The sequence below is a fragment of the Hyla sarda genome, chromosome 8, assembly GCF_029499605.1.
Source record: "Hyla sarda isolate aHylSar1 chromosome 8, aHylSar1.hap1, whole genome shotgun sequence".
NCBI classification, from domain to species: Eukaryota; Metazoa; Chordata; class Amphibia; order Anura; family Hylidae; genus Hyla; species Hyla sarda.
In genome coordinates this window covers 102751585-102778292 of record NC_079196.1, presented here as the reverse complement: position 1 = coordinate 102778292, position 26708 = coordinate 102751585, and the positions used below count along the sequence as shown (strand labels likewise).

General features: G+C 43.4%; 1 protein-coding gene and 1 pseudogene across 5 annotated transcripts in view; both read right to left on the bottom strand.

Moving 5' to 3' along the window:
• Window positions 1-257: 257 nt before the first annotated feature.
• CD28 (CD28 molecule) overlaps window positions 258-26708 on the bottom strand; it is a 99909-nt gene continuing 73458 nt past the window's right edge. For all 5 annotated transcript variants that reach the window (XM_056535021.1, XM_056535024.1, XM_056535022.1 and 2 more), the window contains 3 exons: window positions 24108-24449; window positions 7999-8138; window positions 258-611 (listed from right to left, as the gene is read on the bottom strand). In XM_056535021.1, coding sequence (XP_056390996.1) covers window positions 489-611; window positions 7999-8138; window positions 24108-24449 — 605 coding nt within the window. In that variant the 3' untranslated portion in view covers window positions 258-488. The remainder of the gene's footprint in view (window positions 612-7998; window positions 8139-24107; window positions 24450-26708) is intronic.
• On the bottom strand, window positions 20049-20204 carry LOC130290072 (U2 spliceosomal RNA; annotated as a pseudogene).

Sequence of the window (26708 nt, the reverse complement as noted above, 5' to 3'; positions counted from 1 at the left end):
TTCTGTAAAACTGCAAAATATCTGCAGTCTTCTTTTCTGAGTGGAATTTGAGGGGAAAAGCTGAAATTCTGCTGTGTCAACATAGCCTAAAGCCCCATTCATACCGCATTTTTGCCTCTTGTTGAAAGGCACTTTTTTTTTTTTTTTTTTCTGTAAACAGCAACAGCTTTGGGTTTCAAAACCTCTTCTTTAATGACTTAATATGTAACTAGAAATAATGTTAATTGAATGTTAGGCAGGGCTTATTATCTGAAAATGAAATATTTTATTTGGTCATTCAGGAAGTATTACTCTATGAGGTAAATGTCATAGATTATAAAATGCTATTTTCTTACATAATTAATGCAGATGAGATAACCTTCTTGAAAATGATAATAGTAAACAATAAAAAAACACTGATATAGTTAGCCAAGCACAAGGACTGCTGTTTTGCTGTTGCAACAATCCTGGAGAACACAGATGGAATAGCTGCTTAGTGCATGCAGTAGTCAGCGAGAACAAGGGTGAACAGGCCTAGTAGCATAAGGCATACTTGGCATATGATTCTTAGGCCGTCGTGGGACAACATTAATATATTCACTCTGTAGAATTCGTGTTCTTCTTTTTTTTCTCTGCAAAAAAAGATGCAAATTTGTCATATTTTTTGTAATTAGGAAGTGGGAAAACAATGAGCATATTTAAAGTTTTACCTCAAGGACCTTTTTATACACTGCTTACAAACATGGTAATACTAATACAGACACCTTTGAAATGCATCTCTTATTCTTGCTTTGTATGAATAATGATACAAAAATACTTTTTTACATAGGTCTTTATTAAAACATGTTTATTGTCTATTTTCCAGCTTCTGTCACAGAAGCAGTTCTCTGATGAGGTTGCTATTAACCTTTATCTTTTGTGCCAACTTCTAAAACATTTGTTTTATAAAGATCCATAGAAAAAGTGTTGTTTTTTTTTTTGCCATGCAAAAGGAATATTTTTTAAAGCTAAATATAGCTTTCATTAAAGGGGTTGTCCCACTATTGCGACTATTCCCCTAACCACAGGATAGGGAATAAGTGTATGATAGCAAGAGGTCCGACCGTCTCCCATCAGAATGAAGCAACGGTTACAAATGCACACTACTACGTCATTCATTCATAGAGCATTTTTGCTTTCACAAATAGCTGAGTACCATGCTTGACTATCTTAATACAGCTTATAAGCAATTAAAGGAAAAAGTAAAATAAACCGTTTTCAAAAAATATAACTCCCGCCAATAAAAATTCAAACCAAACACCTTTTCTATGAATGAATAAATAAATAAATAAATAAATAAATAAATAAATATGTTTGGTATCGCCGCATGAAGAAATATTAAATTCCTGATCCCGTAACGGCATAAACTCCAAAAACACCAAAATTGTATTTTTGGTCATTTTACATCTCCGGTAAAATTAAGAAAAAGTAATCTAAAAGTCTGTGTCCCAGCGGTTGGACCCATTCCGATCAGATACTTATCACCGATCCTGTGGATAGGGGATGAGTTGTTTTACGCTGGACTACCCCTTAAAGGGGTACTCCGCCCTTGACATCTTATCCCCTATCCAAAGGATGTCTGATCATGGGGGACCCCCGCAATCTCTCCTGCAGCTCCCCCGTTTTTCAGCTGCACAGAGCAAGGATGACGGGCGATGCAGGGGATGGAGTATCATGATGTCACGCCCCATCCCCTCAATGCAAGTCTATGGGAGGGGGCGTGATGGCCATCACGCCCCCTCCCATAGACTTGCATTGAGAGGGTGAGGTGGGGCATCATGAAAGGGCGGAGCTGTGAAGTCACAATACTCCGTCCCTTGAATCGCCCGTCATCAGTCACAGAGTGATCCTACCTCTGTGCAGCTAGAAAACAGGGGTGCTGCAGGAGAGATCGTGGGGGTCCCCAGCGGCGGGACCCCAGGATAAGATGTCTAGGGGCGGAGTACCCCTTTGAAGGCAAGCCGCATCACAACAAGTGAGGGGGACCAGAGACAGGTATGATTAATAAATACTACAATATGAAAACTTACTCCCAATACAAGTTCCCTCAAATAATAATAAGCATGCAAGCTCAGAATGGATGGCAGAATAATGTGCAAAGATATCTGATCATGATGTTTAATCCATGCAAAAGAAATAGTAACTAATAATAATAACCACTATAAGCAAGTGAAAATGAAGGCAATGTTACATCGCATAAACACATGACAAAAACTGGCATAACAATCATGATAAGTAAAGATCAAACCTGCAATACAAGATGGAGGTACAGGATTTAGGCAATACCATATGCTAGACCATGGTTATAAATAAACCAATAGGGAAGGGGAGAAGTTATGTCAGTCAAGAATAAAATCAAATATTCCACTGAAGCTTCACGTGTTCATAACTCTCGGTGACTTCCTCAGGGATGTTGAGCTGCCAATAACCTGTTGTTACGCCGAGCGCTCCGGGTCCCTGCTCCTCCCCGGAGCGCTCGCGGCGTTCTCCCTTCGGCAGCGCCCCGGTCAGACCCGCTGACTGGGAGCGCTGCACTGACATTCGTGACGGGGATGCGATTCGCATAGTGGGATGCGCCCGCTCGGGAATCGCATCCAAAGCCACTTACCCGTCCCGGTCCCCGGCTGCCATGTTCTGGCGAGCGTGGCTCCGCTCTCTAGGGCACACGCGCGCCAGCGCTCTAAAATTTAAAGGGCCAGTGCACCAGTGATTGGTGCCTGGCCCAATCAGTCTAATTAGCTTCCACCTGCTCCCTGTGTATATTACCTCACTTCCCCTGCACTTCCTTGCCGGATCTTGTTGCCTTGTGCCAGAGAAAGCGTTAGTGTTGTCCAAAGCCTGTGTTCCAGATCTGCTGCTATCTTCATTGACTACGAACCTTGCCACCTGACCCGACCTTCTGCTACGTCTGACCTTGCCTCTGTCTAGTCCTTCTGTCCCACGCCTTCTCAGCAGTCAGCGAGGTTGAGCCGTTGCCGGTGGATACGACCTGGTTGCTACCGCTGCAGCAAGACCATCCCGCTTTGCGGCGGGGTCTGGTGAAAACCAGTAGCAACCCTAGAACCGGTCCACCGACACGGTCCACGCCAATCCCTCGCTGACACAGAGGATCCACATCCAGCTAGCCGAATCTTAACACCTGTCTTACATGACATCTTTCTATATATAAAAAACTCAATGTGTGTATGTATGTGTGTGTATATGTGCGTGTGTGTGTGTGTGTGTTCCAGCATCACTTCCAAATGGCTAAAGATATTTACATAAAACTTGGTACACATGTTACTTATATGTCAACAACAAACACAGGATAGGTAATTTAAGCCTTACCCACCCCCATTTGCGAGGGTCATTGTTTTTATTTAAAGTCCCACGCCCTGGTGTCACAAACACAAGGGGTTAATTCCACCACTCGAAGTAGGCCGCTGGTTCCTGGGCCAGGCACGGGGGAAATAATCACTCAGATGCAAGGTTACGGAACAATGGCAACTTTACTGAGGCAGACGGGTGTTATAGTCTTTACAGCTCAGTTAGGTCGGAGATGACCAGTGACTTTAGGAGACTTGATGGCTCGCTGAGACATGTAGTGGACAAGTCACTGATGATGGAAGTGTGGCTGAGTGGTTAGGCCTTGGTCTCCCTCAGGACACTAAATACTCTCAGGTCTTGACTGTACTTCTCCTCAGGAAGGTCTAAAACTGAAACTAAACTAGCTCCTCCCAAGTATATAAGGGAGCAATTTGGAGGACTCCCATAGGTCACCCACAAGTCACCTGGTCACTGGCACCTTTCTTGGTTACAAAGGCTTGGTAACAACATTTAAAGGCACATTAACAGCAGAAAGATAAATTAATAAATAACATAAGGCGCTGTTAAACATTTAGGGACTGTAGAATGGAGGTGGACCCAGGGGGCACTGAAATAGAGTTCGCCACACAGGACGGAAAAGGGTACAGGAGGGCAACTCCTGTACTGGGCGACCACATAACAATATCTTTACCACAACTCAGCCCCACCTGAGGATGGGATATGAGAATTAGAAATGAGGATTAGGTATGAAGACAGGATATTGGGACAGGATATGAGGATGGGATATGAGGTGGGGATAGGCGGTCAGGATATGAGGACCAGATATGGGGGTGGGATTAGAGGAATATGAGGAGGGGATTTGGGGTCGGGATATGAGGAGGTAATATGGGGTCAGGATTTAAATGGGTACTCCGGAGAACTAAACCCATAGCCCATCCTTTCCCTCTCTCCAACCAATGTATTCGTCTAAATATCATTCATTAGCTATATACAGCAGTTTCCCTCTTTCAGCTGTCACTTACAGGCAGGAAATGAGAGAGAAATATTGTTCTAAAATCCACCTTGTCTTGGTGTAAAACCCTCACTGAGACTAGCTCCCACCCTTCAGAACAACACCATCTGATTTATGTCTGATTTCTGTTTGGTCTAGAGCCCTGGCTGTACAGCCATACCTCTCCTCCCCCTCCCCATGTGAGAGCTTGTGAACTGTGAGAGAAAAGCAGTGAAGATTCTTAGTCACAACTGAGCACATCGCTGCTGTTTTTCTGCTGAATATCTAATCACTGACTTCTGCTATTCAGCACACAGCAGGATTTATTGCTGGAGGAAGGATAATCTGAAAGAAAAGACAAATACAATGTGTGTGAGCTGCAGTGTAAGCATGCACACAGAGAGTGAAAGCAGTTGGCTGGCAGCCATTACACAGAGCTGCACTGACTGCTCGGAGTTGTAGTCTGTGCTGCAAACAAGGAAAAAGTATTTAGGAGACATCAGGGGCCAAAGGAGCTGCCAAAACCACATGAATAAATACAGGGGACACAGAACAGGTATTGTGGAGGCTTTGGGGCATTTTAATTTTTCTTAACTTCCCTGGAGTACCTCTTTAAAGACAGGATATAAGGACAAAAGTTTCCTCCTTTGTTGCTTTTCCTCCCCCACAAGGATAAGGTAGGAAAACCGGGCAGCGCCAGGTACTCAGCTAGTAATTACATAAAGTACCTGCAAGATGTGTCTGAAAACCATAATGCCCAGATGCCAGTTACTCCCAACCCTTGTGTGATGGCAAATTATACCTACGGTATCAAATAACCAGTTCCATATACACCAACTGTCTAATTTTCTTCTAACCCCTTTGGAAAGGGTACAATTCTCAGGTTGCAACATTTGGACATATTCTTCAGATCAGCAATTTTATTTTTTAACCATTGATTCTCAAATTATATTATTTTAATTTCTTTGAGGGTAGCTACTTTATCTTCTAATTGTTTCCTCTGTTTTACTACACCTAGTGCACATTTCTGATCAGTGATATTTCAGATCCAATAGTCCCGATTTGATCACTTAGACCACCAATCGAGGAGTTACATTTATCCAGGGGCTTCATGACATCCACTAACAACGGAGTTGATTCACCTAGGGCCAGATTAGAGCCTTTCCCTAGTTAGGGGTTCAGGGCATTGCTCCTCACCTTTTTTTACTCCTTTTCGTAGAGAGGCTCAAAAATGTATTTAGCTTAGCTGAAGATTTATCCTTAGATAGGTTAGTTTACTTTTTTGATTTTGGATCCATACTTAAAAAGGGTGGTGATTTTTATCCCCCTTCACACCATACATTAAACTTGGTATTACATAAAAGCCAGAAAGACAGGCTACAATTTACACCATACAGATAATTTGATATTACAGGGACGCAAAAACAGTTTAAACTGCACCAAATATGTCTGCACAGAAAACCAGTTTAGGAGAAGATATTTCTATGAAATTATTCATGACGTATGTAGACTTTGATTTTGTATTAAACCACTCTGCTGTTATGAGGAAGTCTGTGTATTGACTGTAAAAGAATAGGGGGGCTGTAACACTCCAGTGGCTGACAGGTATAAGACAGTTTCACTCTCCAGTTTGAGTCTATAAAATGGCAGCAGCTGAAGCCCCTCAACAGGGGGGATTAATTGGCCGTAGCTTGCAGGGACCTTTATGATCAAATGCCGAATCGCCGGATCCTCTTCAACAAGCTTAGTCGCTTGTGCTGGCGGGGTTCTCACTTACCGGCTGGCCAGGCACAGTCTTGGCCTCCTGAAGCCTCTTACACGCCGGTCAGCACGTGGCTGCTAAAACGCAGTCTTTTCCTAAGCACAGCAGCTCTCCTTCCAGCTAACTTCAGCTACCTGGTATCCAGGCTGCTGACGCTGCACACCCTGTCTCTACCGGCTGCCAGATTCCGGTGTCTCACTTGAGGCAAAAGCTCTCTCTCTGATGCTATATGCTGGCTCACCACCTGCATGACCAAGTCTGCAGGACAAGGTAGTAAGGCATGGAGGACAGAAAGACTGGACAGGCTTTTGTGGTGCCTTGGGGGGGGTGTATGGCAGTTGGGGTGATGCTGTGAGGTATATCACGGTTATAATTAACTCTTGTCAGTCGTGACGCCAGGGTGAGGGTTAAATGCTGTATGGCTTGGCCTATCGCCACCCTTCCCAAGAGCGATAGGTAGATGCAGAATAAAGTATTGTCCACAACCAGAGCTTTGCTGAAAATTTGCATAAACTTTACTGAAGATTTTCTGTAACATGCGAACATAAGCAACAGTCTTTGTAACAGAGTCTACGAACAGCTTAGCTTAGATTGACAGTTGGTTGGGACTTGAGTAAGTTCCTCAGTTTGTAGGGATTTAGTGTGCGCAGATCCGCTGGATTTAGGGTTATGTTTAGGTCCAGGGTCCTTACCGATATTTGCAGGGAAATTTAAAAGAACTCACTAACTGATTCAGCCGAGGCCTCAAGGCTTTGGCCTAGTAATTGTCATTGAAAGTTGCGGAGGTCCTACCTCATCCAGTGACAGCAACCCAAGAGAACGAATAATGGCCGCAGCTCCCTTATATGGGCAGGGGCTGGCCGTTTTAGGATTGGTCCACACCATCTGTCAATCAGCTTTACAAGGCATTGTGGGTATCACATGTCCCATGAACCTCCAAAGGTCCTTTTTACCTACCATAGAGACTAAACATCGTCACGTGACCCGCAGGTCCTGCGAAGCTAGCGCAAGGTAAGTACACTTTTTATATACATTTATTTACATTTACCTGAATAATATATTAACTATTTAAGGGGTGACTAGGGGAGGACTAGACCTGAGGACCCCATGGTTCCTGGGAACTCTGACTTTGGGGACCCCTACCAAGGTACGGTATGTAATACGGTACCGGGACACCACACTTTACAAGCACAGGTTGCAGGCAGAAGGTCAGCAGGGGGAGAAGACTTTTGTTTTATTAACAATTGATACATATTGTTCTCAATAAAATATACAATTTATGTCATTAAAGATTTTCAAAACGAATCACTCATCAAGATTAGTGTTGAGCGGCATAGACCATATTCAAATTCGCGATATTTTGCGAATATATGGACGAATATTCGTCATATATTCGCTAAATTCGCATATATGTAATATTTGCTTTTTTCCGCATATGCGAAAAATCGCATATGCAAAAATTCGCATATGTGAAAATTTATGAACTTTATAGCAAGTATACCAGTGTAATTTGATAGAAGCAGCAGAAGGGAGGGATCAATATTCGCATATGCGAATATTCGCCCAGCGGTCTCACGCAGTAGCATTAGAGCCTTCTTTAGACCACACAAGCTGGAAGCAGAGAGGGATGATCACTGTGATGTGTACTGTGAAAAAGAAAAAAAGCGAATATTCGTAATTTCGAATATATATTGCTATATTCGCGAATATTCGCGAATATGCGATATTCGCGAATAAAATTCGAATTGCGAATATTCGCGAGCAACACTAATCAAGATCAAATGTGTGATTTAAGTGGTCTCTTATTAAGCACTGTCACCAAACAAATGCATGTTGGAGCAGAAACATAGTGCTGCAATGCTCCTTTTTTGTGTGCAACTCACAAAGTGATAAAATGAATAAAATGATATAATTGCCTTACCAAAATATATAAAAATGATGTAGTGATTATAAGACTGTATGCTGCTATACATCCCAGTACGATCAAAACACTCAGAGGAACTTCCTGAATGTATTTAATATCTTTTTCAGGCTGTTTGACTTTTTCATGCTGTTTGTGTTCTGAAAAAAGGAAAAAGAAGAATGAACTAATAATTGACTTAGAGTTTTACTAAAAAAAAATATAGCATAAATAAAGCTATAGTGCATTAAAGAAAACATATTGTACAGTAATGGCTAAAAGACAGAAACATATAAAGGTTGAAAAAGCTAAATGAAAACATTTAAAGTTAGGTTATTTTCACATTGCATTATATACCTAGACATATGCCTATGATGGATGCCACTTTGATGGTCCTTGATGTAACTCCCTTAGAAAGAATTGGCAGGGTGTTAGATCTGGTAATCATGGATGCTAGTAGCACAGCATTGGGGAATCATTGCATGAGGTGAACAGTAGCTTCATTGCTGAACACCAGCCTGTCCACTCCCAAACGATTAATGTCATGACAACACCGAAAAAGCTAATTCCAACACCCAAAAAGCTTTTTCTTGCTTCGATATTGACATCTTTTATCAATCACACTGTTGCACATTTCAAATTTGTCTCTTAAAATTGGAAGCTATGTTGTGATTGGTTGCTATTGCTACTAAGTCACTTTTGCTTTGCTTTTCAGTCACTATCCGTTTACCATTGATGTTAGTTTCACTATAGGCCTCTACTTACACGGTCTTTTTTGAATCTTCCTGTAACGTTTCTTTCTGTTGTGGTAGCAATTTAGCAGTCAGTTATGTGGTGGTGGATTTGGGATAAAGCCTTGTGGGGTGTAGGGTAGTTAGGGTGTTGCTATTCGGGATAATAAAGGGCGCTGTTAACCCTTGACACTCGTGACGCCAGGGCGGGGGTTAAATACTGTAATTCTTGACAGGCCTATTGCCACCCTTCCCAAGAGCAATAGGTGATGCAGAAATAAAGGATTGTCCACAACCACTGTTAACTGAAAACTTGCAGGAACTTTTACTGAAGAATTTCTGCAGCAATAGTAACAGTCCAGATAACAGAATCTCTATAGATATAGCTGAGCAGCGATTGACAGTTGGTTGGGATCAAACAAGCTCAACTTATCTTCTGAGGGATTTGGCAGCATAGATCCGTTGAATTTAAGGGTGCGTTTAGGTCCAGTGATCTTGCGGTGAGTAGCGTGGAATTGCTTAGTCTATCCACTATGTTAGAGGCCGAGGCCACAAGGCTTTGGCCTAGTAAATCATCTTGTAAGCTGTGGAGGTCCTACCTCTTCCAGAGTCAGCAACCCAAGAGAGCGATCAAGATGGCGCAAGTCCCTTATATGGGCAGGGGCTGGCCGTTTTGGATTGGTCCATAACAACAGTCACTCACCGTAACATTGCATTGTGGGTAAACACGTCATGGGAACCTCCAAAGGTCCTGTAGCAAAACCATAAAGTTCTAACCTAATCACTAGTGTTGAGCGGCATAGGCCATATTCGAATTTGCGATATTTCGCGAATATATGGACGAATTTTTGTCACATATTCACTAAATTTGCATATTCGCTAATTTCGCGTTTTATTTCCGCATATGCGAAAATTTGCATATGCAAAATTTGCATAAACTAAAATTTGCATGTGCGAAAAATTACCATATGCAAAAATTAGCATAAGCGAAAATTCACACAGTAGTATTAGAGCCTTCTTTACACCACAAGCTGGAAGCAGAGAGGGATGATCACTGTGATGTGTACTGTGAAAAAAATAAAAATAAATAAAAAACGAATATTCGTAATTGCGAATATATAGTGCTATATTCGCGAATATTTTCGAATTCGCGAATATGCGATATTCACAAATAAAATTCGCATTGCGAATATTCACGAGCAACACTACTAATCACGTGACCCGCAGGTCCTGCTACGCTTAAATAGGTAGGCAATTACATATATACATATCTATATACTTATATTTATAAGAACTTCTATACAATCATAGACTAACTGAGGGGTGACAAGGGGATAACTATATGAAAGGGAACCCGACGTTCCTAGGGACTCTGACTATGGGGACCTCTACAAAGGTAACGTATGAAATACGGTACCAGGACACCACAGTTATATAATCAATTAAGGTGTAAACAATGATTTATGCTACAGATTGATGGGAATTTGTCAAATGTTTTCTAGTATGTGTACCATTTTAGAGCAGAAAAGTTGCATTTGATGTTACCTTCCTGCGACAACTTCATCAAAAGTCGCATGACATTTGATGAGTTAATCAGCTCCATGGTACCAGTTTAGAATGCTTATAGGGCTGAAGTAAATGAGTGTGGGTTCGTGTCTAAAAGACGGCCGCTGCGACAAAGGACTACTTCGGATTTGGTGGAGTACGATGACCAGCGTTTATTTTTTTTGGGTTAATATTGTGTGGAGTATGTTTTTAAATAAAAGTTTTATAAACATTTTTTTTTTTATTTACTTTGCAGGCTTAGTAGTGGAAGATGTCTTCTTATAGACGGAGTCCATTACTAAGCTGGGGCTTAGCATTAGCCACAAAAACAGGTAGCGCTAACCCCCATTATTACCCTGGTACCCATTGCCACAAGGGTGCCAGGAAGAGCTGGTACCAACAGGCCCAGAGCATCAAAAATGGCGCTCCTGGGCCTAGGCAGTTACAACCTTTCATTATGTAGGTTGGGGAGGGCCAGTAACAATGGTCTTCGCCCTCCCTGGTAACGTCAGGCTATTACTGCTTGGTTGGTATCTGGCTGAGAATGAAAATACAGGAAACCCCCCACGTTTTTTGCATAAATAATCTATATATATATATATATATATATATATATATATATATATATATATATATAAAACTCAATGGGGAGATTTATAAAAGTTGTTTATTTCCAACATAAATATAGACCAAACTACAGAGGGTTAGGCTGGTCTATTGTGCGCCTAATTTATCAAAAGGCGCATTGCTCTTGATAAATTCTGCGCACGGACTTCAGGATCTATGCTTTAGACTGTATTTAAACCTGTTTCAGTATGGACTGACATTTCAGTGTACTTTCAGCCGATGTGACTTGTCGCTGAAAAGTCGCTATTGATAAATTCAGCACCAATGCATTTTTCTGTCTAAAATACACTAGAATGCATCATGTTCTAAAAATCCTCTAAGGCAAAAGTCGCAGAAAAGTCACACATATTAAGACTGCGACTTTCTGTGCGACAAATTTAGACAGGAAAAACCAGTCTAAATCCAATGTGTGTGTGTGTGTGTATGTGTGTGTGTGTGTGTGTGTGTGAATGTGTGTATGTATGTTCCACAATCACGTCCAAACAGTTAAAGATATTAACATGAAACTTGGCACACATGTTACTTATATGTCAACAACAAACATAGGATAGGATAGGTAATTTAACCCTTACTCACCCCCATTTGCCATGGTTGGGTTTTTTGTTTAACCCCTTAACCCGTACAGGACCTAGGGCGTATGGATACACCTTCTGTACCTGGGTCTTAAGGACCCAGGGCGTACCTGTACGCCCGTGGAAATTTCGGTCCCTGCCGTGCGCCGGGCGGGGACCAGACTGGGGTGACTGCTGATATCGATCAGCAGACACCCCGTGCAAATGCCCAGGGGGGGTCATCAGACCCCCCCATGTCGGCGATCGGCGCAAATCGCAAGTGAATTCACACTTGCAATTTGCGCCGATTCCGGGTCATACAGGTCTATGGTGACCCGGAATATAAGGGGGATCGCGGTTGTCTAAGACACCCACGATCCATCCCCCTGTAGCGATAGGAGTAAGGTGGCAGAGGTGCCACCACTCCTATCTCTGCTATTGGTGGTCTAGACGCGACCACCAATAGCAGATCAGGGGCGGGGGGGGGTTTACTTTCGTTTTTCCCGTTCTGACCACCCAAAACAGGCGGGGCAGAACAGGGAAACGACGGGGACCGAACGCCGAAGATCCACTTACCCGTCGGTAGAAGCTGCGGGACGGGATCGGCGGCGGTGATCGGCGCGGGCGGAGATGTTGTGCGGCAGAAGAGGACGGCTCCCTGGATCCGACGTTAGCCGGTAAGTTGCCTAGCAACATCTAAAGGGCTACAGTCTGAGACTGTAGCCCTCCAGATGTTGCAAAACTACAACTCCCAGCATGCCCAGACAGCTGCTGGGCATGGTGGGAGATGCAGTTTTGAAATAGCTGGAGGTCTACAGTTTAGAGACCACTGCACAGTGATCCCTTTACTGTAGCACTCTAGATCTTGCAAAACTACAACTCCTAGCATGCCCACATAGCTGTTTGCTGTCTGTGCATGCTGGGATTTGTAGTTTTGTAACATCTGGAGGTCCACAGTTTGGAGATCACAGTGCAGTGGTCTCTATCTGTAGCCCTCCAGATGTTGCAAAACTGAAAATCCCAGCATGCCGAAACAGCTGTCTCGGCATGCTGGGAGTTGTAGTTGCGATCCCTCCAGCTGTTGCATAACTAGATCTCCCAGCATGCCCTTCGGTGATCAGTACATGCTGGGAGTTGTAATTTTGCAACAGCTATAGGCACACTGGTTGGAAAATACTGAGTTAGGTAACAGAACCTAATTGAAGGTTTTCCAACCAGTGTGCCTCCAGCTGTTGCAAAACTACAACTCCCAGCATGCACGGTCTGTCAGTACATGCTGGGAGTTGTAGTTTTGAAACAGCTGGAGGTTTACCCCCCCCCCCCCATGTGAACGTACAGGGTACATTCACACGGACAGGTTTACAGTAAGTTTCCTGCTTCAAATATGAGCTGCGGCAAATTTTTTGCCTCAGCGCAAATTTCTAGCGGGAAGCTCACTGTAAACCTGCGCCCATGTGAATGTACCCTAAAAACACTACACTACACTACACTAACACATAATAAAGGGTAAAACACTACATAAACACCCCCTTACACTGTCCCCCCAATAAAAATGAAAAATATATTGTACTGCAGTGTTTCCAAAACGGAGCCTCCAGCTGTTGCAAAACAATAACTCCCAGCATTTCCGGACAGCCACTGACTGTCCAGGCATGCTGGGAGTTTAGCAACAGCTGGAGACACCCTGTTTGGGAATCACTGGCGTAGAATACCCCTATGTCCACCCCTATGCAATCCCTAATTTAGTCCTCAAATGCGTATGGCGCTCTCTCACTTCAGAGCCCTGTCGTATTTCAAGGAAACAGTTTAGGGCCACATATGGGGTATCTCTGTACTCGGGAGAAATGTTACAAATTTTTGGGGGCTTTTTCTCCTTTTACCCCTTATGAAAAGGAAAAGTTGAGGGCTACACCAGCCTGTCAGTGTAAATTTTATTTTTATTTTACACTAACCTGCTGGTGTAGTCCATTACTTTTTATTTTCACAAGTGTTAAAAGGAAAAAAAGACCCCCAAAATTTGTAATGCAATTTCTCCTGAGTACAGAAATACCCCATATGTGGGCGTAAAATGATCTGCGGGCGCATAACAAGGCTCAAGAGTGAGAGCGCACTATGTACATTTGAGGCCTAAATTGGTGATTTGCACAGTGGTGGCTGATTTTACAGCGCTTCTGACATAAACGCAAAAAAATAAATACCCACATGTGACCCCATTTTGTAAACTACACCCCTCACGGAAAATAACAAGGGGTATAGTGAGCCTTTACACCTCACAGGTGTTTGACAAATTTTCATTAAAGTTGGATGGAAAAATGAAAAAATAACAAATTTCACAAAAATGCTGGTGTTACCCAAAGGAAACATAGGAAAAAAGCCCCCCAAAATTTGTAACCCCATCTTTTCTAAGTAAGAAATTACCCCATATGTGGATGTAAAGTGCTCGGAGGGCAAACTACAATGCTAAGAAGAGGACCATTGGGATTTTGAAGATAAAATGTGTCCGGATTTGAAGGCTACATATGTTTACAAAGCCCCAATAGAGCCAGAACAATGGACCCCCCCCCCCCACATATGACCCAATTTTGGAAACTACACCCCTCACGTAATGTAATAAGGGATACAGTGAGCATTTACGCCCCACAGATGTCTGACAGATTTCTGGAACAGTGGTCCGTGAAAATGAAAAAATTTTTTTCCAAAGATCTGTCAAACGCCAGTGGGGTGTAAATACTCACTGCACCCCTTATTAACTTCTGTGGGGGGTGTAGTTTCCAAAATGGGGTCACGTGGGGGGGTCCACTGTTCTGGCACCACAGGGGGGGGGGGGCTTTGTAAACGCACATGGCCCCCGACTTCTATTCCAACCAAATTCTGTCTTCAAAAGCTCAATGGTGCTCCTTCTCTTCTGAGCATTGTAGTGCGCCAGCAGATCACTTGATGTCCACACATTGGGTATTTCCATACTCAGAAGAAATGGGGTTACAAATTTTGGGGGTCATTTTCGCCTATTACCCTTTGTAAAAATATAAAATGTGGGGGAAAACCAGCATTTTAGTGAAAAAAATGTTTTTTTTCATTTACACATCTGACTTTAGCAAAAAGTCGTCAAACACCTTTGAGGTTTTAAGGCTCACTGTACCCCTCACTGTACCCCTTGTTGTGTTCCTTGAGGGGTGTAGTTTCTAAAATAGTATGCCATGTGTTTTTTTTTTTTTTTTTTGCTGTTCTGGCACCATAGGGGCTTCCTAAATGCGACATGCCCTCCAAAAACCATTTCAGCAAAATTCGCTTCTCAAAAGCCAAATGTGACTCCTTCTCTTCTGAGCATTGTAGTGCGCCAGCAGAGCACTTGACGTCCACACTTGGGGTATTTCCATACTCAGAAGAGATGGGGTTACAAATTTTGGGGGACATTTTGTCCTATTATCCCTTGTAAAAATTTAAAATTTTGGGGAAAACGCATTTTAGTGGAAAAAATTAATAAATCATTTACACATCCAACTTTAACAAAAAGTCGTCAAACACCTGTGGGGTTTTAAGGCTCACTGTACCCCTTGTTACGTGCCTTGAGGGGTGTAGTTTCCAAAATAGTATGCCATGTGTTGTTTTTTTTTGCTGTTCTGGCACCATAGAAGCTTCCTAAATGCGACATGCCCCACAAAAACCATTTCAGAAAAACTCACTCTCCAAAATCCCATTGTCGCTCCTTCCCTTCTGAGCCCTCTACTGCGCCCGCCGTACACTTGACATACACATATGAGGTATTTCCTTACTCGAGAGGAATTGGGCTATACATTTTAGGAAGATTTCTCTCCTTTTACCCCTTGTAAAAATTCAAAAACTGGGTCTACAAGAACATGCCAGTGTAAAAAATGAAGATTTTGAATTTTCTCCTTCAATTTGCTGCTATTCCTGTGAAACCCCTAAAGGGTAAACAAACCTTTTGAATGTCATTTTGAATACTTTGGGGGTGCAGTTTTTATAATGGGGTCATTTGTGGGGCATTTCTAATATGAAAGCCCTTCAAATCCACTTCAAAACAGAACTGGTCCCTGAAAAATGTTGATTTTGAAAATTTTATGAAAAATTGGAAAATTGCTGCTGAACTTTGAAGCCCTCTGATCTCTTCCAGAAGTAAAAACATGTCCACGTTATGATGCAATCATAACATAGACATGTTGTATATGTGAATCAATATATAATTTATGTGGAATATTCATTTTCCTTATAAGCAGAGAGTTTCAAAGTAAAAAAAAAAGGAAAATTTTCAATTTTCAAAATTTTACCACTAACGTAAAGTAGAATATGTCACGAAAAAACTATCTCGGAATCAGAATGAAAGGTAAAAGCATTCCAGAGTTATTAATGCTTAAAGTGACAGTGGTCATGTGCAAAAAATGGCCGGGTCCTACAGTTTAAATTGGCCTTAGGACCTGAGAGTTTTTTTAACATCCGACCACTGTCACTTTAAACATTAATAACTCTGGAATGCTTTTAGTTATCATTCTGATTCCGAGATTGTTTTTTCGTGACATATTCTACTTTAACATGGTGGTAAATTTTTGGGGTAACTTGCATCCTTTCTTGGTGAAAAATCCCAAAATTTGATGAAAAAATTTAAAATTTAGCATTTTCCTAACTTTTTTTTATTCACATATACAATATGTCTACTTTATGTTTGCATCATAAAATTGACAAGTTTTTACTTTTGGAAGACACCAGAGGGCTTCAAATTTCAGCAGCAATTTTGCAATTATTCACAAAATTTTCAATCTCACTATTTTTCAGGGACCAGTTCAGGTTTGAAGTTGAGTTGAAGCGTCTTCATATTAGAAATACCCCATAAAGGACCCCATTATAAAAACTGCACCCCCCAAAGTATTCAAAATGACACTCAGTCAGCGTTTTAACCCCTTAAGTGTTTCACAGGAATAGCAGCAAAGTGAAGGAGAAAATTCACAATCTTCATTTTTTACACTTGCATGTTCTTGTAGATCCAATTTTTGAGTTTTTACAAGGGGTAAAAGGAGAAAATGTATGCTTTTATTTGTAGCCCAATTTCTCTCTCAAGTAAGCAAATACCTCATATGTCTATGTAAAGTGTCCGGCGGGCGCAGTAGAGGGTTCAGAAGCGAAGGAGCGACAAGGGGATTTTGGAGAGTACGTTCTTCTGAAATGGTTTTTGGGGGGCATGTTGCATTTAGGAAGCCCCTATGGTGCCAGAACAGAAAAAAAAACACATGGCATACTATTTTGGAAACTAGACCCCTTGAGGAACGTAACAAGGAATTAAGTGAGCCTTAATACCCCACAGGTGTTTCATGACTTTTGCATATGTAAAAAAAAAAATTTTCACTAAAATGTGTGTTTCCCCCCCAAATTTCACATTTTTGCAAGGGTTAATAGCAGGAAATACCCACAAAATGTGTAACCCCATCTCTTCTGAGTATGAAGGTACCCCATAAGTTGACCTGAAGTGCACTACGGGCGAACTACAATGCTCAGAAGAGAAGGAGTCATATTTGGCCTTTTGAGAGCAAATTTTGGTCGGGGGGCATGCCGCATTTAGGAAGTCCCTATGGTGCCAGAACAGCAGAAACCCCCACATGGCATACCATTTTGGAAGCTAGACCCCTTGAGGAACGTAACAAGGAATAAAGTGAGCCTAAATACCCCACAGGGGTTTCACGACTTTTGCATATGTAAAAAAAATAATTATTTTCACAAAAATGCGTGTTTCCCCCCAAAATTTCACATTTTTGCAAGGGTTAATAGCAGAAAATACCCCCCAAAATTTGTAACCCCATTTCTTCTGAATATGGAAATACCCCATGTGTGGACGTCAAGTGCCCTGCGGTCGAACTACAATGCTCAGAAGAGGAGGAGCGCCATTGTGCTTTTGAAGAGTGAATTTGTTTGGAATGGTAGTCGGGGTCCATGTGCATTTACAAAGTCCCCCGTGGTGCCAGAACAGTGGACCCCCCCACATGTGACCCCATTTTGGAAACTACACCCCTCAAAGAATTTAATAAGGGGTGCAGTCAGTATTTACACCCCACTGGCATTTGACAGATCTTTGGAACAGTGGGCTGAGCAAATTAAACATTACATTTTTCATTTTCACGGACCACTGTTCCAAAAATCTGTCAGACACCTGTGGGGTGAAAATGCTCACTGCATCCCTTATTACATTATGTGAGGGGTGTAGTTTCCAAAATGGGGTCACATGTTGGGGGGGTCCATTGTTCTGGCACTATGGGGGCTTTGTAAACACACTTGGCCTTCAATTCCGGAAACATTATCTCTTCAAAATCCCAATGGTGCTCCTTCTCTTCTGAGCATTGTAGTTCGCCTGCCGAGCACTTTACATCCACATTTGGGGTATTTTCTTACTCAGAAGAAATGGGGTTACAAATTTTGGGGGGCTTTTTTCCAATTTTCACTTGTGAAAATGAAAAATTTAGGGTAACACCAGCATTTTAGTGAAATATTTTTTTTTTTTTTCCCATAACAAAAATTCGTCAAACACCTGTGGGGTGTTAAGGCTCACTATACCCCTGGTTACATTTCGTGAGGGGTGTAGTTTCCAAAATGGGGTCACATGTCGGTATAAAATTTTTTGCGTTTATGTCAGAACCGCTGTAAAATTAGCCACCCCTGTGCAAATCCCCAATTTAGGCTTCAAATGTACATAGTGCGCTCTCACTCTTGAGCCTTGTTATGCGCCCGCAGATCATTTTACGCCCACATATGGGAGATAATGTGGGAAAAAGCCGGTACAATGGAGGCGCTGCTCAAGTGGTGAAATTACAGGAATACTCAGGTGGTGCAGGATAACGAAATTTTATTGAAAGTATTGGGACAACGGGTTTCGGCATCTGCTGATGTCTTCCTCAGGTCCACTTAACAGTTCCCAAACTCCATTGGTGTTCAATGTGAGAGCGCTAAATAATGATCCTGTCCGGCGTCTGGTATGACTTACAATAGACCCGTAATGACCCGGAATCGCGCAAATCGCAAGTGTGAATTCTGATGACCCCCCCCCCCCCCTGGGTATTTGCGCGGGGTGCCTGCTGATAGATATCAGAAGTCACCTCAGTCCGGTCCCCCTCCGGTCCACGGTACTCATATGTGCCTGGTCCTTAAGAGGTTAAAGTCCCATAAAAGTCCATGGGAAATATATGTTACTGAATAACTTCCAAACGGCTAGAGATATTTCGATGATACTTGGTCACAAGTTACCTATATGTCCACTTAAAATATAGGATAGTTAATTTAACCCTTAACTACCCCCATTTGTGTGGGTCAGGGTTTTTGTGTAAAGGGGTACTATGCCCCTAGACTTCTTATCCCCTATCCAAAGGATAGGGGATAAGATGTCAGATCGCCACTGTCCCGCTGCTGGGGAGCCCCGGGATCCCCGCTGCAGCACCCCGCTATCATTACAGCATAGAGCTAGTTCACTCTGCACGTAATGACGGGCAATACAGGGGCTGGAGCATCGTGACGTCACGGCTCGCCCCTTTCAATTCAAGTCTATGGGAGGGGGCGTGGCGGCCGTCACGCCCCCTGCCATAGACTTGCATTAAGGGGACGGGCCGTGATGCCACGAGGGGCGGAGCCATGACGTCACGCTGCTCCGTCCCCTGTATCGCCCGTCATTACGCACAGAGCGAACTCGCTCTGTGCTGTAATGATAGCGGGGTGACGCAGCGGGGATCCCGGGGATCCCCAGCAGTGGGACCGCGGCGATCTGACATCTTATCCCCTATCCAAAGGATAGTTGTCTAGGGGCGTAGTACCCCTTTAAAGTCCCATGCAAATCAATGTGAAATGTATGTTCCCACATAACTTCATAACTTCCGTACGACTGGAGATATTTCAATACCTGGTACACATATTACAGGTCAGGATATGAGGACAGGATGGGAGGTCGGGATAGGAGGTCAGGATAACAGATCGGCATAGGAGGTCGAGATAGGAGGTTGACATAGGAGGACAGGATGGTCGGGATGGTCGGGGTAGAAGGTCGGCATAGGAGGTTGAGATAGGAGGTCGGGATAGGAGGACGGGATAGAAGGTCGAGATAGGAGGTCGAGATAGGAGGACGGGATATGAGGACGGGATAGGAGGTTGGGATAGAAGGTCGGGATAGGAGGTTGGGATAGGGCAACGGGATAGGAAGACGGGATAGGAGGACGGATATGAGGACGGGATATGAGGTCGGGATAGGAGGACGAGATAGGAGGACGGGATAGGAGGACGGGATAGGAGGACGGGATAGGAGGTCGGTATAAGAGGTCGGTATAAGAGGTCGAGATAGGAGGATGGGATAGGAGGATGGGATAGGAGGTCAGGATAGGAGGTCGAGATAGGAGGTCGAGATAGGAGGACGGGATTGGAGGTCAGGGTTTGAGGACGGGATATGGGGTTGGGATATGACAACAATATATGAGGACGGGATATGAAGTCAAAAGCTTCCTCTGTTGATTTTCCTCCAAAACAAGTATTAGGAAGGAAAAACCGGGCAACGCCAGATACTCAGCTAGTTAAATATAAAAAAAAATGCAAAGGGATCTATTTTTATTCTCAAGCAGCAACAGTCTGACATAACCAGGGTGGGTGAATACCAACTGAATAATTGTACACCTGCCCCCTCCATGCAGCATCCCTCCTCACAGTCCCACATGCGTGCTGCCCAATCCAACACTGAAATGAACACTGATAACAACACATACTACACTTGATCTTAGCCAAAAGGCCGAGAAGAGAAGGCTGTTCAGTACCCTAGGAGGGTTGGTGATATCAAAACTTTGTTACATAAGAAAGAGGCTTCTTTGATCCACAGACTGTTCACTTTGGAGCTCAGATGTCTTAATAGAGACTACAAGCTCTCTTCTTTTTTGTAAATGATGTAATATATGTTTTTAATGTTTGTAATTTTTTTCTATTGTTGTAGATTCTTCAGTGAAGGGAGGAATCTCTACAAAAACATGCAAGATTGATAAGATCAGTATATTTATTAATTTATTTCAACATGCATACCTTAACCTGGTGGGGAAGGAGGTCGTACCTGTACGCCCGTGGGAATTTCGGTCCCCGTCGCGCGCCAGGCGGGGCCCAGACCAGGATGACTGCTGATATCTACAAGCAGGCATCCTGTAGCAATGCCTGAGACCCCCCATGTCGGCAATCACCACAAATCGCCGGTCAATTCACTGGTGACCCGATCTCCCGGAAAATAAGAATGATCGGAGCTGTCAGAGACACCTCCGACCATCCTAAAGGATAGGAGCGAGGTGGCAGTGCTGCCACCTCCTCCTATCCCCTGCCATTGGTGGGTCAGTACGACCACCAATGGCAGTTGGGGGTGGGGGGGTTAAAGTTCCCCCGCTCTGCCCACCGATCGAAGTCCGATGGAAAGTGCAGCGGAGGAGACTGCAGTGAAGATCTCTGGTAAGTGATCTTCACGGTGGCCTTCTAAAAGTTGCAAAACTACAACTCCCAGCATGGGTAGTGGTCTCTAAACTGTGGTCCTCCAGATGTTGCAAAACTACAACTTTCAGCATGCACTGACAGTCAGGGATGCTGGGCATGTAGTTCTGCAATATCTGGCCCTTCATATGTTGCAGAACTACAACTCCCAGCATGCCTGGACAGTATGGGCATGCTTGGAGTTGTAGTTTTGCAACATCTGGAGGACTACAGTTTGGAGACCACTACTTAGCGGTCTTCAAACTGTTCTTCCCCAGTTGTTGCATAACTACAACTCCAAGCATGCCCAGACTGTGCAGGCATGCTGGGAGTTGTAGTTCTGCAACATCTAAAGGGCCAGATATTACAGAACTACACGCCCAGCATCCCTGACTGTCTGGCCATGCTGGGAATTATAGTTTTGCAACAGCTGTAGACACATTGGTTGCGAAACACTGAGCTAGAGTCTTTTTCCTAACTCAGTGATTCCAACCCGTGTGCCTCCAGCTGTTGCAAAACTACAACTCCCAGAATGCACTGACAGACCGTACATGCTGGGAATTGTAGTTTTGTAACAGCTGGAGGCACACGGGTTGGAATCACTGAGCAAGGGTCTGTTTCCTAACTCAGTGTGGTTCTCCACCAGTGTGCCTACAGCTGTTGCAAAATTACAACTCCCAGCATGTATGGTCTGTCAGTGCATTCTGGGAGTTGTGTAGTTTTGCCACAGCTGAAGGTTTGGGGTGCCCCCCCCCCCCCCCCTGTGAATGTGCACAGGCGGGGGTTTACAGTGGGTTTCCTTCTACAAGTTTGAGCTGCGGCAAATCTTCCGCCGCAGCTCAAACTCCCAGCGGAAAACTCACTGTGAACCTCCGCCCATGTGAATGTACCCTAAAAACACTACACTACACTAAGACCTAATAAAAAGTAAAACACTGCATATACATATACACCCCCTTACACTGTCCCCCCCTTCCGCCCCAATAAGAATGAAAAACTTCTCATACAGCAGTGTTTCCTAAACGGAGCCTCAAGCTATTACCGGACAGCCACTGACTGTCATGGCAGGCTGTGAGTATTGCAACAGCTGGAGGCACCCTGTTTGGGAAAAACTGCTGTAGGGTTTTGATGGAGACAAGCCCCTATTTCAAATTCCTCATTTAGGCCTCAAATGCACATGGCGTTCTCTCACTTCAGAGCCCTGTCGTATTTCAAGGCAACAGTTTAGGGCCGCATATGGGGTATTTCCATATTCAGGAGAAATTGCGTTACAAATTTTGGGGGGCTTTTTCTCCTTTTACCCCTTATGAAAATGTAAAGTTGGGGGCTACTCCAGCATGTTAATGCAAAAAAATTAAACATTTTACACTAACTGTGCACTGTGCAGTGTGTAAATAAACACGAAACACTTGGCAGAAGGATATAGTGAGTGCTGGGATTTTGTTTCTACCAATGTGGTCAGACTGGAAAGAAATTCAAAAAGAACTTCCTCTGGAGCATACAGAAGCTGATAAGTACTGGAAGGATTAAGATTTTTTTTATAGAAGTAATTTACAAATCTGTTTAACTTTCTGGCACCAGTTGATTAAAAAAAAAAAAAAAAAAAACATGTTTACCAGGGGAGTACCCCTTTAACCCCTTAAGGACCAAGGACATACAGGTACGTCCTTGGTCCTGCTCCCGTGATATAACGCGGGGTTACACGGTAACCCCGCATCATATCACGGCGGGGCCGGTGTCATAGTGAAGCCGGGACCCGCCGCTAATAGCGCACACTCAGAGCTGAGCCGCGCGGCTAAAAGTGAAAGTAAAAGCTGCCGGTTAACTCAGTGGGCTGTTCGGGATAGCCGCGGTGAAATCGCGGCATCCCGAACAGCTTACAGAACAGTGGGAGGGCCCCTGCCTGCCTCCTCGCTGTCCGATCGCCGATTGACTGCTCAGTGCCTGAGATCCAGGCATGAGCAGTCAAGCAGCAGAATCATCGATCACTGGTTTCCTATGAGAAACCAGTGATCAATGTAAAAGATCAGTGTGTGCAGTGTTATAGGTCCTTATGGGACCTATAACACTGCAAAAAAAAAGTGAACAAAATAAGTGAATGAATATCATTTAACCCCTCCTCTATTAAAAGTTTGAATCACCCCCCTTTTCCCATAAAAAATAAACACAGTGTAAATAAAAATAAAACATATATGGTATCACCGCGTGCGGAAATGTCTGAATTATAAAAATATATCGTTAATTAAACTGCTCGGTCAATGGCAAAAAAATTACAAAGTCCAAAATAGTGCATTTTTAGTCACTTTTTATATCATTTAAAAATGAATAAAAAGCGATCAATAAGTCCTATCAATGCAAAAATTGTACCGTTAAAAACTTCAGATCACGGCGCAAAAAAATGAACCCTCATACCGTCCCATACACGGAAAAATAAAAAAGATATAGGGATCAGAAGATGACAATTAAACGTATTAATTTTCCTGCATGTAGTTATGATTTTTTCCAGAAGTACGACAAAATCAAACCTATATAAGTAGGGTATAATTTTAATCGTATGGACCTACAGAATAAAGATAAGGTGTCATTTTTATCGAAAAATGTACTACGTAGAAACGGAAGCCCCCAAAAGTTACAAAACGTTTTTTTTTTTACATTTTGTCGCACAATGATTTTTTTTTCCGTTTCACCGTAGATTTTTGGGCAAAATGACTGACGTCATTACAAAGTAGAATTGGTGGCGCAAAAAATAAGCATCATATGGATTTTTAGGTGCAAATTTGAAAGAGTTATGATTTTTTAAAGACAAGGAGCAAAAAACGAAAATGCAAAAACGGAAAAAACCCCGGTCCTTAAGGGGTTAACACCAAGGACACACCAACTGCTAAACACAAAGCCAGCTACACAAGATAGGCCCCCAAGGCACAGGGACCGTTACTACCAGTGCACCACTCCCCACTTCTTCACTGCCGCGTCAATCAAGAAAGTAAACATGGGCCAGGGATTCTACTCCTGCTACTCCTGCTATGATAATGTTGTAGTTTCCTTTAAGTACTACAACTACCAGCATGCTGCCACCATCCACTGGCACAAGGGCAATCACGCTATTCAGGTTGCACATTGCATATCCTGTTACTGCTATAAAATGTAATGTTTAAATTTTCATGTTGTGCCGTGGATTTGTTAAACAATCCTCATTACTTACCTTTTACATGGATGATGGTGCCTTCATCACAATCACAGATGTAAGGAGGGGGATACATATCCTCCTTGCAAAAGAAGTAAATGTCTGTATCCTCCTCATTGATACTCCATAAATGAAAGGTGACTTGACTTGCTGAAGGAATGACTTTGCAGTTATTGTAATCAAAGGGTAGCTGAGACTGAGAGGCATTGAAGGATCCTTCACAGACAATGCTTTTCTTGTTAATCCCTCTTATTAATGACACCCGGAATTCTTTGTTGGAAGCATTAAAATTGTGGTAAAATGTCAAGCTGTTGTTGTCCTGAGTGTAGAAAGTACAATGGTTTTTCAATAGTGATGAATCTGAAAAAGAAGTCAATAAAGTTAGCAATTATTTCCTTATTTAGGGTGCATTCCCACAGGGCATATACGCAGCGTATTTGACGCTGCGCAAAATTTATGGCAGCAGTGGGAAATACGCTGCGTATTCCTTGCTCACTATGCACACAGGGCTTTCCGGTGGCAGCCCAATGTGTGCAGTGAGTTTTGGAGGCGGGGCCGTGTGCCGGCGTGTCTGTGACGCACGGCTCCGCCTCCAAAACTCACTACACACATAGGGCTGCCGCCGGAAAGCCCTGTGTGTATAGTGAGCAAGGGATACGCAGCGTATTTCCCGCTGCTGCCGTAAGTTTTGTGCAGCGTTAAATACACTGCATATACGCCCTGTGGGAACGCACCCTTAGGGTCTATTCACACGGCAGAATTTGCAGCTGCGAAACTCTGTCGGTGTAGTTCCGCCTGAAATAGGAGTGCAGAATCACATTAAAGTGTATTGGGCTTTCATTTCAAGCGGGATGCTGCTGGCGGAAATTCCCCTGTTTAAATAGACCCTTGAGGAGGTCCCTTAACATGGGCCAGTGAGTTTATGACAGATGTTATCATAGGTATACAATAGAGGTATCTTTTGTGGTGTTCCAGATTTATAACCCCTGATGGACGCTGCAAAAACGTATTTTCTGGTGTGTGGAAACAGCCATTTTTGTACCCTGTGGCAGTTTTACACTGCCTTCAGGGTATCACTCCGTGGGTCAGATGCAGATGCCTGAGCCACTGATTCTAAAAGAGGTAAGGAGCGATCTGTGTATGCAGAGGACAACTTTGGATTCCATGAACTATGCCGAAGGTCAGCATTTTTTTTTTCATAAAATAGTTGGCTGTGATGGCTGTGGGGAAGTGTTTTTTTTTTTTTTGTTTTTTTTAATAAAATAATTTTCAACATGTCATTTTTTTATAATTAAATTTTCAGGCTTTGAAGTGAATGTCCTCTGATAGATGGAATCCATTACTGAGCCGGGGCTTAGGCTAGGTTCAGACTACGGAATCTCCGGGCAGGAAATTTCCACCCGGAGATTCCGAGTGCGGCCAGCGCTGACTGAGTCAGTCGGCGCTAGGACTGAGTCAGTCGGCGCTAGGACTGCGCGGACACTGCAGTCTCCAGTAGACTGCAATGTGTTCCGCGCAGATTTCCGCCTGAAGAAAGAGCACCGCCATTCTTCAGGCGGAAATTTCCAAGCGGATTTTCCGTTCACAAATTCTGCTTCACAAATTCCGAAGTGTGAATTTGTGAACGGAAACACATTCACTACACTATGCATTTTAGCAAACGGAATTTCCGCCTGCAATTTCAAAGCGGAATTGCAGGCGGAAATTCTGTAGTCTGAACCTAGCCTTAGCGTTAGCCTCAAAAACAGCTACCACTAACCCCCAAATATTACCCCGGTACCCACAGCCACTGGGGTACTGGGAAGAGCTGATACCAACAGGCCCAGATGATCAAAAATAGCACTACTGGCACAGGGTTTCCTGTCTCTTCATTCTCAGCCAGATATAAGCCAAGCATCAACAGCCTGACATTACCAGGATGGATAAGGGTGAATGAGGACCATTGTTACTTTCTTTTCCCAACCTAAATAACACCAGCCTGTCACCACCTAGGCCCAGGAGAGCCTTTTTTGATGCTCCGGGCTTGTTGGTTAGCACTATCTGCTTTTGGGGCTAGCACTAAGTCCCGGCTTAGTAATGAATTCTATCCATAAAACGATTTCCACTACTAAGCCAAAAAAAATAATTATAAAAAACTTGACACACTGAAAATAAGGAGGAGGAGGGGGGAGGAGGTGTGTGTGAAGGAGACATATTACACTGCAGGGGCTGGTGGTGTATAGACTACAGGGAATAAATATCATACTGGTGATGATTTCTGTATGTGAGGGGGGGGGGACTACTGAATGAAACATGCTGGGAGTTGTAGTCCCTGTTATGTGTGTGCATGCCAGTGTTTCCCAACCAGGGAATGCTGGTAGTAGTAGTTTTGCAACATCTGGAGGCACCCTGGTTGGGAAATACTTGTGTATGAACTACAACTCCCAGGAGACTACTGATACAATAGAGCAGTTGGTGAACTACAACTCCCAGGAGACTACAGAGATACAATATAGGTGTTGGTGAACTACAACTCCAGGAAACTACAGAGATACAATAGAGGTGTTGGTGAACTACAAATCCCAGGAAACTACAGCGATACAATAGAGGTGTTGTTGAACTACAAATCCCAGGAGACTA